Source organism: Pogona vitticeps, chromosome 1, assembly GCF_051106095.1.
Source record: "Pogona vitticeps strain Pit_001003342236 chromosome 1, PviZW2.1, whole genome shotgun sequence".
NCBI lineage: Eukaryota > Metazoa > Chordata > Lepidosauria > Squamata > Agamidae > Pogona > Pogona vitticeps.
The window spans coordinates 235,354,731-235,368,929 of record NC_135783.1 but is presented as its reverse complement, the minus strand read 5'-3'; the positions used below and the strand labels follow the sequence as shown (position 1 = coordinate 235,368,929).

The 14,199-nt window shown below is 39.3% G+C and overlaps 1 protein-coding gene across 3 annotated transcripts in view; it reads left to right on the top strand.

The window, feature by feature from the left end:
* Nucleotides 1-14,199, top strand: part of EPB41L5 (erythrocyte membrane protein band 4.1 like 5) — an 87,103-nt gene that overhangs the window by 49,174 nt on the left and 23,730 nt on the right. For 2 of the 3 annotated variants that reach the window (XM_020805538.3, XM_072985241.2), the window contains exons 16-18: nt 224-339; nt 11,523-11,689; nt 13,765-13,862. In XM_020805538.3, the coding sequence (XP_020661197.2) occupies nt 224-339; nt 11,523-11,689; nt 13,765-13,862 (381 nt within the window). Of the gene's footprint in view, nt 1-223; nt 340-6,729; nt 7,414-11,522; nt 11,690-13,764; nt 13,863-14,199 lie in introns of those variants that run through there. The other variant, XM_020805574.3, reaches the window with a different exon arrangement.

The window sequence follows — 14,199 nt, the reverse complement described above, 5'->3', positions numbered from 1 at the left end:
ACTATGGCTGATGTCTTTCCATGCTCCCTGATTACATACTGTTGCAATTGAATCCTGAGATGTTGAGGGCATATAAAGTATATTTTGATCTGAGAGACCTTGTTCACTGCTGGAAGCCAGCCATGTGAGAGAAGCAAATAGCTTTGATTCCTTTTACTTGCCTTACCATTGCTGTAATGTGCATTACCCAAGTGAAATTTACCTTTGTGCTTTGTTTTTGAAGAACTGGAGTACGATGACAGCCCTGCCCTCTGGAACTGCACTTTCTTCTGGTCCAGTATTAGTTGAAATAGAAAAGCTCCCAAGGAGTCCTGGAACCAGCCAACAAGACAAGAAATGGTGTGTGGCTCAAATCTTGATGAATTTTAGAAAAGAGAAGTTGGAGGTTTTTCACAATTGGTCTTAGACACTGTGTTCATGACTAGTTCACTGAACTTAATCTAGATGCTTCCGTCAGTTCATCATTTGCAATGCTGGTGTCAGTATGTAGTGCCCCCCAGTATTGTAGATGTTAATTTTGTGCTCTTGCTGTGAAGATGGTTGAAGAATTTCTCCATTCACATGTATCAACCTGGATTGTGCTCACAGCATAGTACTAATCACTGAGGGTCAAATGAGAAAAGCCATGTTTCTCAATATTTTTGGCTTTTCTTACATCTTAATTGTCTAGTTTTTCCCAGCTGCATGGAGTTTTGCAGAAAACAGGAGTTTAGTTGGGGAAATAGAAGCTTCTAGAGCTCCATTCTGTCCCCAAAGCACTGTTTTTTAAAAAAAAGAAAGAAATCAAAGTGGATTTTATTATCTTGGAAAAACTCTTAACTCTCTTAAAGAACTGCAGCAGTAGGATGCAATAGACTTTAAAGCTCTTAACTAAACTGTTTTGCTTTTTATACTGTTTGCCAATATAGATGTGACCATAATTGTTAATTCTTCTACATTTATCTTATGTAAATCTAGCTAATTATATCTGTTGACTTCAAAATACTCTGGACTTTGGCTTTATCCTGAAGCTTTTCTTTAGCTACAATCAAAAAGGCACTTTCTCATTTCTTTTTTGCCCTCGATTTTATCTAGTATCTGAAATTGGCGGTTTTTCTGTCAGCTCTTGATTGGTCAGTTTCTTCCTCCCCCATTGGTGTTGGTTGTAAGGTGGTGGTATTTATTGATTTTTATTATCTTTTTTTCTCCACATTGGCATGATGGCTTGTTTTGTGTAAGCTGAGTATAACTTCTGCATATATGCTTGTTGATAACATCCTCATATATATTCTTCAGATTTCAGCTCCAAACAACTCTGACTGTGCTTTTATTGTCTCATTTCTTAGATACCCCTTCCGATAAAATAGTCTTATTACAAGCTGATAGTCATAACTGTGCTATCAAATACATAATCTTCCTAAAAGAATAATTCTATCCACTGTAATTGCGAAGAGTGTATGATGGTATCTTTTGTAAAGGCTTTTTCTACATGACACTTCCCTGCATGAATATATGTGACATTTTAAAGTATATACCATCACATGTGGCAAGTACAATTGTTTCTTTCATTGAAACTACAGGGAGAGGCCTTTGCTGGCTCTGGCTCCCTCCACATTAATGTGCTAAAAAATAGACACGTGTGGTGAACACATGGTCAGCACATTTCTGCCTTGCATCTCTATAGAAAGGGCTTGTTTGAGGAGCAGTTTTTACAAGCTCTGTAGGGTGTGTCAGATAATACAGAGTGCCTCCTCCCCGTGTCTTTTTTTTCCAGCTGTGAAAAAACTGTGAGCTACAGTAGTCTGTTCCAAACCTGAACAACAGAAGGAGCAGTTGCAAAAAATCTGTACGTGTTAAACAGAAACGTGCATGTAACATCAGTTTTTTTCTATCTCCTCCTCCTTTCCCTGCCTGCCTTCCTATTAGCTTCTTGAGTCTTTTTAAGATGAAAATGGACCATATGTCCAGACATTGGGTTTAATTGCAGGAGATTTTTATTTTCTGCACTGTGTGTGTGTGTTTGAGTTTTAAATGGCTCTGTTGCCATTCTCAAGAGGTAGGGAAAGCCGTAAAGAATTGTTTGGAGCTGCACAGTCAATCAAGTGTGTTGTGTTCAGTGTGAAGTTTGGAATGAGATTAAGCTGGATGCCTTGATGGAATGTATGTCTGCCTGCAGGAGAGCGCAGTGAATGTCTTGGTGCTGCCTGTGGGGCTTTCCCTAATCTTGGTCAATCAGCCTTTTATCCCTTCTGGTCTTTGCCCATGGCTTGGTTTGAGTTTTGCTCCTATCGCACTTTGCATCAGCCTTCTTTAGAGAACCGATATATTTGCAAACAAAGTGACTAGAACTACAATGCTTCACAGTTTTTAATTGTTAACAAGGGTCTCTATATTTTTGGAATTGGTTCTTTGCATGTATGGAAAGGTGATGTCATTTCCTTGTGTCATTCTACACCAGTGGTACAGAAATGTGGTCTAGACCACATTTCTGTACTTTTGCACTATGGTGCTGTCAGTGCTACTGTAAACAGTGCAGTGCCGTGCCATTCAAAGAGTTCCCTGTGAGCTTTCATTTTTTTATGTTTGTTACAAAGCATCAGTAACCTGTTGACTGCAGAAGAAAGGATATTTAGTGGAACCACATTTTCTGGGTTACGTTTTGTCCAGACAATGCTGCTGAGGGCTGAAATTTGGGATCAAAACCTAAACATACCAGTTTTGTCCTGTAGAATCAATCCATGTCTAAATATAAGCGTGTTTGACTGCTGTCTTAATGAGATAGCAAGCTAGATGTGAGCCAGGTGAAGAGGAATGTATCAGCTACATATATCAAGCAGGTTGCAGAGCAGAAAGCAAAGAGGCTGCTTTCTGCAGATGAAAAAGAACCACATAACAATAGGAAAGCCTTGCTGCTAGTTACTTTATTGCTATCCTCTAGAATTACTACATTTTATAATTTGCACAAGAGTAGCTGTGTTAAAAGTCTGTCAAGACTGAAGCAGCAAGGAATCTTGTGTTGTCTTAAAGATGAAACAAATTCGATTTGACATGAGTTTCAGTGGACTGCAACCCACTTCACTGGGTGCTTGTAGTCTTTGCTTAGTGAACAGATGATTGTACACAAGCTTTTGAGTGCGGGCAGTAATTGTAATTAGTAGAGAAGTGAAATTTGAAACGTTACCAAGAGGAACTTTCTTACATTGATCTTAGTGGTCCTGTTCAATAAACATTAGTTGAATGGATAATACGAATAGCCCTGCACTTATAAACTCTTCATCCTATGAAGTGTGATTAAAAAAGCTTTGTCCTTATTCAAGCCACAGGAGATAAAATTGAGCTTCCTGAGCAATTCTTGTTCAGCTCTTTTGCTTTAGAATCTGTTTCAAGAAAAGCCATTTTAGGGTGAGAAAAACAGCTGTTAGAGACTGAAGTGGTCCCCCATTCATTTTTTAAATATTGCTGTTTCTGGTGTCAGATTTGTGACCATTTATTCTTTGGTGTAATCTGACCTGTTCACTTCTGTAGAATGCAATGTGGCATTGCTGGTAAATGATAGCATAGGTTGCATTGAAAGGTGAGCAGGGAAATGAACCATCATGTTGCCTGAAGCCTGCAGTTCTGTTGTTAGATGAGATATGGGGGGCAAAACGTGGTGTCTGGGTCTGCCACAGAATCTGGTTCCTATGTCCATATCCTCTAGGCATCTGACAATTCAGGCAACTTATCATTCTTCTGATGAAATGGGCTGCAGTCCAGCATGCCACAAGTTTCCCTGCTGTAAATATGATAAATCTAGGATTATGCTTGTCCTGGACCCAAGGCAAGATCTGTGTGCAGACAACTCCAGATACCTGACAGCCTTTTTTATTTTGCATCTCATTGAGATGGGAAATGCTAAAAGATTTCAGTTGAATGTTGTCACCTATTTTTCCACAGAATAATTTACTATCAGATGCGATGAACAATTTTTTAAATACATTGTCTGGTTGTGATGTTCATACTGCAAAGAACTAACATTTAAATCTGAGCGTTACACAATTGTGAACTTGGTTAAAATTGTTTCTAAAGAAGGCTATATCTAAGCTATGGCATATTTCTCTTGTTCCTTTCCACATGCTTTTGGGATCTCTAATTTTAATGTGCATATTCTAGTTAAGATGCTGCCTGCTTGTTTGTGTCCTCCAATGTGATTTTTATGTCTTCTGAGTTTAACTAAGCACGAGAAGACAACTTTCAGTATTTTGGAACAACAACAATATTGAATTAATTGATGTGATGGAACAGTAACTGACATGGACAGGAACGCAAGACCTATCCAGATTTTTCATAATCTGTGCCTACCATCAGTTCCGTGGGCAAAGTGCAGGCATGATTGTTGAGTTACTTACTCATTTATTAATGTTACTCACATGTTGCCTTTCTCCTCATAGGAGATTTACTATTAAAAATGCCCTAAGGAAATATACAAAAAAAAGAACAATAAAGGATATATCAATATTAAAACCGCCATTAAAAACATTTTTAAAACATTTAAAAATCCCTAAATTCGGTAAATACAGCATTTTTAAAATCCCCTTTTATTGCTTGAAAACCGACCTGAAAAGAAAGGCTTTTACCAGATGACAAAGGGGAAGGAGCCAACCTGGCTTCATGGGGTAGCGCATTGCAAATCCTAGGAGCAGATATTGAGAAGGGCAAGCGATCCTGGAAGGATGGTTGAATTGAGAGAAGGGCCTCCTAAGAACATATTAAAAGCTGAGAAGGGCCAAAGGAGTGATATGGTCCTTCAGTTAGCTTAGACTCAACCCACTTTGAATTGAGCCCAGAAATAGACTGGCAATCAGTGAAGCTGTTGTAGTAAAGGAGTTGTATGCTTCTTATATCCAGTGCCAATCATAGGGTGGATTTGATTTAAATCACTAGTCAATAAGACTTGATTTAAATCATGATTTTTAAATGTAAAGACTCATTCTTGCTGGTAGTTATAATCTTTAATATTTGCAACCAGATGAAGATTTCACTCCCATGTATTTCACTCCAAACAATCTTCAAACCTGGCATTTAAGATAATGTATTTACTGTTTGTACAAAGATTTGCAGAACAATGACTAAGGAATTTTCCTGAACTTTGTTTATTTTATACCATATTTACTGAGAAAAAGTTACCTCAGCTTGGATTAATTGAATTAGTTTACCAAAAATGGAAATATTGCATGAATATACAGATTTTGTCCTACATAAATTAAGATCTGTTTCATGCTGAATAACATTTGAACTATAATGTATCTTAAAATAGAAAACTATCTTTAGACAGATTTTTCATCCAAAAGCATTTCATTAAGTTACATTTGATTTAAATTTAAAAAATCTATTTAAATAAAATAAATCTTAATTTTTTTAGTCATTGATTTTAATCCACCTTGGCTAGTCAGCAGCATTTTCAGCTGTAGTTTCCAGAGACTCTTCAAAGAAAAGCTCCACATAGAGTGCTTTGCAGTAATCTAGGCAGACATTCAGTATGCATTAATTTAGGCAATTTTTATGTTGCCAATTAGGAAATTGGATCACTTGAAATTCAAAACAACAGAATCTAATACTTGAACTAGTTAAAGAAAACATACTTTGTAGCCATGTGATGACATTACAAGTATCTGTCCTTGCATGTGCCAAGTTACGCAGTTCACAGAATATAAAAAATATGCAAGGTACCACCAGCTTGGAGCAATTCCAGCTGAGCTGTTTCTCATGCAGGCATAAGATCGCAGCAGACAGAAGGCTAGAATAGAAGCTGAAGAAGAAGTCTTAACTTTGGATTAAACTCCAGCATCATAACAAATTCATATCTCCAAATCCCTGTTCATTCAGGGAGCTGGGTGAGTCCTGTATGGCTGCAGTTCCTCTCTTAAAGTGGGGCAAGCACCTTTCGGCCAAGTTCCAAGAGCTTCCCCTTCTTACTGTGTGTTATGGCAGGAAGAATAGGCTTGTCACAATATACATGTTCTCTCTTTGTCTGTAACGGATGGCGCTTTGGACAGTAAAGTAGCACAAAAGTAAACTTGCTCTGGCAGGTTCTCCTAGAATACAGTTTGGGCACAATAAAAAGTCAGTAGTTACATGGAGCAGGCAGGATCCATTCTATCTTTCCATGTAATTCTTTAGCATTATTCTCCATCGAATAAAGTCATAGTCTCTCTGGTGAACTGTTCCATCTTCCTTCTTTGTCTTAGACGTAAAACTGATAGCTCACAGTTGTCTCCTTCATCTATTTGTTCTCAGCATGTCACATTGTTCTACCAACCCTTTAGTGCTGCTGTATTTATGAGCTATTTGACTCAAAGGAAGAGATCTGCCATTAGTCTAGAATCTATGTCTATTGCTTGATGTTTGTACACAAGTGAATTAACAACATTATACTAAGCTGCAGGAGGGGAACATATGCATGAGAGCAGATAGTCATTTGTTCATTTTCAAATTATTATTGTTGTTATTAGTAGTAGTATTTGGCAATAAGGCATTTCATGACTTTCAGATTAAATATTGTTTGGCTCATGCTGAAACAAGAGAAACCTCGCAGCAGCAATAAAAGGTTTAACTTGGCAAGTCTGTTCCATGTCCTGTGCTTGCTCTTCTGCAAATTTTTGCTTGCCACTCTCCTCCAGTTCTTCAGCTACCTTTTCCTCCTTCCATTCTCTTCCTTCATTTGTGACTAGATACTAACTGTGCCCCATCCCGTTCCCCAAATCAATCCAGGCCCCACGATGCTGGTGACTGCTGCCAACGTGGTGGAAGTGCATGGAGCGCGTGGTCCCCACTCTCGGCCCACTCAGTGGATAGACACTACCGTGACTTTGTCCATGAACGCAATGTGAAGAATTCAGAAGTGTACAGACAGGCCTTTGACTCTGGTGTCCCAACCACCGTGACTGACCTGTAGGAAAGAAGCCATAAATGTCACTGTCTTCCATGACACATTGGAATATTAACACTTTGAAGGACATGGAATGGGCATAATCGCTAAGAAATTAGCTGAAGTGGTAAAGCATCTGACTGTCAACAAACACCTTACGAATATTTTCTTTTTAGCACAGATCTCTTTCCTCTGTGATATTAGGTTGAAGAGGAGGTACCTTTACAAGTTTTTCTTAATGTGTGGGGTAAGGACTTGAAGGCTATGTTGGTTGTAACTAAGATCTATTTTCAGCCCATGGTCACTGTGTTTTGTTCTTGAAGTGATAAGTTAGGCTGGATCCCAGCAGTGGTGTAATCGCTGTTAACATTTAACTGTTACATATATTTTTAAAAAACAAATGGAGGAAATGGCTACTTCCAGCAGAAAATTATTCTTTAGTTTTTCTGCACTTTTAATAGTGTGCCTAATTGAAAGTGAAATAAGAGTTATACTTTTTATATAAAAATAAAATACTTCCAAGGATACCTGAAGGAATGTTAATAAAGTTGTCTGAAGGGTGGATGTTTTTAGAGGTTTTGTATGAATGCAGAAACCAATGCAACTGCTTTCATGAGTCTGGCATGAAATCTGACAGTATTCCTAATTCAATTGAGTTTTCAGTCTCATTCATGGTTTTTGCTTTGAGGGATTTGTCTCTCAGTTTGCATTGTTAAAACAAGTAAGCTCCAGTCCTGTAGTCCCACAGTGTGTCCATATGCATGTGTATGTGTTTCATTAGAGCACCAAATATGAAGGGTTGTAGAACTTTTATTTTATCTCTTTTTCTGAGACTTCCAAGAAGCAGCTGCTCTCAGAGAGGCAGATACAACATTACCGTCTGCCTTCTTAAGACCGCAGAGAATTAATTTTTCTTTGTGAGGATTCCACAATTGGTGAGATTTCAAAGCAAGGCTTAGGAAGGCCTTGCCTGGGCATTCTGGAAGAGGTTGTGGATCCCCCAGGTTGCAGATGCCTTGTCATGCACGTGACATACCTTTGGAATTAGGGAGGAATTAGACTAGCAATAGAGCCTAATATAGTTCACTTCCCTCCCATTAGAGTAAGTCAGTAGAGGAATTTTCGTGCAGGTGGAGGAAGCACTGGGAAAATGAAGAATAAAATAAGTACATTCTTTTTCCTCCGGGGAAGCACAGTAGAACTTTGAATAAGGCATTTTTCCACCCTTGCGTTCCAACCCCTCCCAGTAGGATTGGTCTGGCAAAGGAATTACAGAGTTAACTATAATTGTTCCCGACTGAAAGGTTTGAAGATGCATTGCAGTTGTTGCTGTGAGGAAGAGTTGCTCAAGTTAAATAAAAGCAAATCCAGAAGCCAAAGCTGGCTTGTAACAGTTTGCTCAAACTCTTGGGGGGCCTGGGTCATTTAGAAAATGCGACAGCTGCTGCCAGTAAATATGAAAAGGAAATGCAAACATGCAAGTGAAGCCAAGAATCGGCATCTCTTTTTGCTTTCCCCAACCACCAACATTTAGGAAGTGGTACCAGAAGATTTAAAAAGAGGCTCATGCTGCTTGTGAGCAAGTTGGGATTGTCTGGGAGCCTGCCTCTTTTCAGATATTTTTGTTTTTAAGTAGAAATGAATGCAGCTGGTGGCAGAATGCTTTATAGATGGCATGGGAACCCTTTCAGACTTTGGACAAGGGCAGAGCAGGTAGAGTAGTACTAGAGTGAGTGTTTAGCTTATGGTTAGAGACAGATCAAGGTAACTCAATCAGGGTGTACCCTGGTTTTTTCAGGGGTGGGTTTGAAGTTGAGGAATAAGCCAGTGTGTGTACCTGTTCCCAAGAATCCACAGTTGTCAATTTAGGAATGTGGAACATGTTGCCTTTTAAATGAGCTCCCGACTCTCACCAGCCCCTTCCAGCACAGCCAGTGGTCAGGGGTCATAGTTCCAACATTTAGGGAGCTACCAATCCCCCACCTTTGGTGTAACTATCACAGCACCTCGAAGAACGTGATTCAGTGAAATAGGCCATTCTGCATTCTACATTAAGACTGTAACCAAAGCAGAGTTTGAGGCTTTAGCACCAAGACAGCTCTCCCGTTCCTGAATGCCTGCTCAATTTGATGAACGCGGTCCAGGAGAATCTAAAGGCTCACTTGTTATTTATACAGTGTTTTTTTAATTGTTTTCAATAAAAAAAAATTTGGACTTTTCCCTCTTAGAGACCAACATTTCTTCCTTTTTTGTTTTGCTTTGAACAGACTATAGCAAGCTAACAGTAGAGATAGATGGCTATTTACCTTATATGCAAATACTTACTGTGCTGTCTCATTTATGTTTGACGAGGCATGATGCTACTTTTTCTGCAGACATTTGCACTTGTTCCAGAACCTTGAGCATTGATTAAGAAAGTGCAGTTCCTTTGATCATCTTGTTGACCGAATACCATCCTCCCCAGTCACCAGCATGTATCGCTTTACAGTCAGTCAGCAGTGCAACACACTTCTGTTCATCTCAAAGAACTCCCTTTTCAGGACTTCCAAGTTTCTGTGGTTGACTTCCATTGCAAACATCCTATTTTCACATACATCTTTTCATATAGATCTGAATCCAGTTAGGGGCACTGAAAAAGGATGAGAACATGGCATTTCATAATACTGTATCTGATTGTGTGCTGCCAAGTAAATTCCAGCTTGCAATAACCCTCCCAAGGTTTTCTAGGAATCAAGTACTCAGAAATGGTTCACTAGTCCCTCCTTCTGGTGGCATTCAGGGACCGTGACGCTAGCCCAGGGTGGCACAGATGGCAAGGCATGTAACTTCATCAGCGTCAAATGTGGCCTGTGTTGTCTCTGTTGGACCCTCTCCTGGGAGACACAGTACAGATTCCAATTCCCTCTCCCTGTAGGCCACTGAGTTATACCAGTTTACACGGCCATCTAAAATGACTCAGCCATGAAAAAGATAAGAGGAAATTTTCATTTGGTCCCTATTTCTTCGGTTTCCCTGCTTTTCTACATTATGTATGGTTATTAATGTACTGCTTCAAACTTCAGCATGTTTGCTAAGCTATTGCAACCACCCACTCACCTAAAAACTTGATTTCTACCATATTCCAGTATCCATTCCCCATTCTGATCTAATTTTAAAAGCGACACAGTTTTGTTCTTCATAAAGGACTCCCTTTGCTGGAAGATGGATGAAGGAGCACCATTATGTATGTTCTTCTGGGTCTCTGTTTCAATCAGCTGTAAGATTTGTCTGAACCAGCTTGCCAGGTTGGCATAGAGGTATTTTGTTAAGAATTTCAGGTTTGTGGCTCTTGAAGGAAGGCAGTGAATAAGCAGTAGACATCTACGTAGATCCCTGTTTTGGGTACTCAGCTTTGCAAAGTCAAGTGAGTGACTATCCATAGATCAGGTGCCAGTATAAATGCCATGGCTTAGTCATGTTTTCTTCCCCCTCAACCGTTACATAGGCAACCGTGAGGTCATTCTGATTGTTGGATAAAAGCTTAAAAGTCTTTAGCTGTTTCCAAGACCACCCATGTGTGTCTTGTAGAAATGGGAAGCCAGAGGTCTTTTCTAGCCTAGAAGTCCCTCTTCATCTTTACCAGTCTACCAGATGGAATCCCAGATTGGTACTATCATCTGGGTTGCTGATATGTCCTCCCAGCATCACAGGTGTTTGGACGCCAAGGATGTACTGTGCAAAATTTTCCCCACGTGCATCTGCTTGATCCTGTCTAATATTCACCAATAATTCTGTACAGAGGTGGGATGAATAGAATTAATTCTTGCACAGAGTGCTCAACTCCTTGTTGTTGTTGTTTAAGAAGCTTCTGTGGAAAGTAAAACATTTTTTGCCTATTTATGAATGCCAGAATCTAGAGACAAAAGAGGGAGCTGAACCAAGAAAACGCCAAGAAGAAAATAGTGTCTAAATTCTTTGTCTCTCAGAATAGTTGTAGGTTGGTGGTCTGTTTGCCCAGATTACACATGTGTTTTCCATAGTGAATGTGAAGGGCAGACAGTGGGTGTAATTTCTTAACCACCGAATTACGCATACTTGGGATCCCCAGCTAGTTTTGTCTGCATTTGCTCTGAAACCCTGCATGCGTGTGTTTAAGTACATGGAAAAGTTGCATGTTTGTCATTCACACTTTTGCATTTCATTGCAGGCAGCAACTGTGTATTTTGATAAATAAAATTGCAGCATACAGAATGGAGCCATTGTGCTACTCTGTAAGACATCGGTGCTTTTCTTTCTTTTTTAAAAAAATATTACTAGTATCTAGATACATGACATTCATAAAATAACAAACTTACAGGATGAGAACAAAGGATCGGAGGAGGTCAGCTCATGCATCAATGGCTTTGTTCAAAATTGTTGATTTTGTTTTGATTTTTATCATATGAAATTAATTCTGCATTGACTTATCTACAGTTGTGATTAGACTGTTCAGTTAGAAATGAAATTCTAGAATTAAAAGCATAGATTCCTTCAGATATGTAACTACTTATTCTGAAGCAAAAACAAACACTTGCTGATTTGTTGTACCCATCCAATCTTATGTCTATGCCATTTCTGTAAATATATGTCTTAAACCTTGTTTCCTTTCCTTATGTAGCCTGCCTGTGATTGCTGACTTACTGGATAACAAGGAGTTGTTGGAAACATGTGTTGACAGTGTTGCTGGTTTCCCTCCCGGAGACCTAGTTGAAGTTCTGGAAGAGGCAGAACGCTCTTTCTCTCCTCATGGTACCAGAGAACTCTCTGAGAAACCAGATCCTGTTGGTAAGAAAGTGCTGTGCAGAAAGATCATTACTGGAATATTTGTTATTGGAAAATGTGCAGGTTCTATGTTACATCCTACAGAAGTCCATTCTTGGCAGTGATATCTGATGTTCTGGTGAGTGTCAATTGAGTGGAAGCCTTAGTTCCAGAAACCCAAGACTTACTTACCGACACTGGCATGAAGCCACTTTGTCATAGTGGATGTGTCTCCCCATCCCTCTTTTTATCTTCTTCTTCTTCTTCTTCTTCTTCTTCTTCTTCTTCTTCTTCTTCTTCTTCTTCTTCTTCTTCTTCTTCTTCTTCTTCTGTTCCACTGGTAAAGAATGTTTTCATGTGCAACAAGCAGAGTACTTGATGGATCCTAACACACAATAGACTGGGCTCAGGTTCCCTCTACTCAGCAAATATGCAGTGAAAAAAATACAAGTTGAGAAGCAATGAAGAGTTTAAGGTTTCTCCAACAAACATGGCATCGACTGAAGTGAAAGAAAGATTCTTTCTTACTGAAAAAAATTAATTTCCCAAGCTAGTGTTAGCAGATGTAATAGATCAGCTCCATGATGTTTGTTCCTTCCATGTAATGTTTGCATCTAAAGATACATATAGCAGGAGACTACCTGAGTCAGGAGCCTATTGGTATCTCCTGTGTGTGGAGCATCAGTTTCAGCATTGGATGCATCTAGTTGGAGAGGTGTCGGTTGTGTGCTAGTCACATGCCTGGTTGTGGAACTGGCAAGCCACAAGCACTTCTCTCAGTAGCTGTTTCTGCTACCACAGCTGACACTAAACTGACATCCACTGTGGGGCAAATACAGTACGAGAAGGATTCTGGCCTCAGTTATAGTGACATGAGCTTGGAGATACTGTGAGTTAGAGATGACGTGGAGAAACCTGAAAACATGTTGGTTTAAGAAAAGGGGAAGTGGTTTGGTGCCTCCAGTTCTTTCAATGTCAGCTCTGATAGCCCCAGCCAATATTGCCAGTGGTCAAGGATTATGGGATTTGTCATCCAAACCATCTAGAAGGAATCATATCTTAAAATACTTATTTTTAGTCACAAAGAATCTGGAATAAAATACTTGTCAACAGGTGCACGTGCATGCACACGCACATACACTTGTTTTTAATCTACAATATATACTAAGCAGAGAGAAACAGAGACCGTATTAAATTGCTTAGGAATATACAGCTACTTCATTTACACATTTTTAGGTTTCGTTAATGATATGCTACCGGGTCTAAGGTGCTTTTCACAGAGATGCATGGCAAATATTTTGCCATATATAGGACAGCTAAAGCATACCATTTATTGTTTCAATCTTTGTTTAAGAGTATATATTTCTTTTGTGTTCCATACAAATCCAAATTTGGTGCCAAGAGATCACCATACTCTGCAGCTCATAAAACAACAGAATGACTGCCCTTTGTCTATATTTATTCTGGCACATTTAGGAATCTTGTATGTTTTGGGGATTATGCACTGAAATTACCAAAGGATAAGAGTTAAGCATTTAAGTGCCTCTTTAGATTGGAGGGAGAAAGACACAGAGCACAGGAACTCACAAACCCATTCTTTCTTGTTCTCCCAATATGTGTAACCAGCTGTGTCTGAAGGACTTGAGTTGAAGGCATGCCTTCTTTGTAAGGTTTCAGTGACTTAACAAAAGTATTGTCCAACCAGAGTTCTCTTTTTACGCCTGGATTACATGGCTACTTTGCTTTAAAAAACAAACACAAAACTATTGGAGATGCAATTTGGGCATGGGTGAGGAATCTTGCTGTTGTTTTTATTTTAAGAATAGCGGTGAGATTGTCCTTGCTGTATTTCTATTCCTGATTGGGATAGTGAACAGGACACAAGGGTGTCCATCCACTGCTATAGAATTTTAGTAAAGCCAGATGTTTCCAGCTGGGGCGGGTACACTAGTATTGCCACACAGAAAGTACAATGAAGAATGGCAGCAACAGTTAAGTGTGATCTCATTTTTGCAAGCTGGTTTGCAATAATCAAATGCCAAAGATTTTCAGAGCGGTATACCAATTTCAAGTTGACTTCTACCTTTTTTTTTCTCTAGCTGTTGAAGATGCATCATTGAAACTGAAACAGTTAGAAGCAGAGCTCAGCCCAGTTCTGATTTCCCCATCCAGCATAAATATCAATGTCAACAAACAGGTACTGTGCGTTCATTCCTCCAGGATAGATTGGGAATGGCATTTAGCTTTCATTATGTTAGTCACTTCCAAGTTAATCTGCCTACATATGCAGTGTTTTAGAGACTACTGTACACGCACTTCAGGATTCTTGGATTTGTTTGATAGAAATTTACGAGGCAAGATCTTTGGTATAACTAGATTTACATACAGTCTGAGAAGTAGATGATGGCAGACCTAAAAAATTAGGTACGTTCCAGCTATTTGAGCTAGATTCTTGCTGAAATCTCCGGCTAAGACTCAGTCTTATGGCAGCCAGCAGTTGCCATTGCTGAGACCCATCAGAAAGACATAACCGG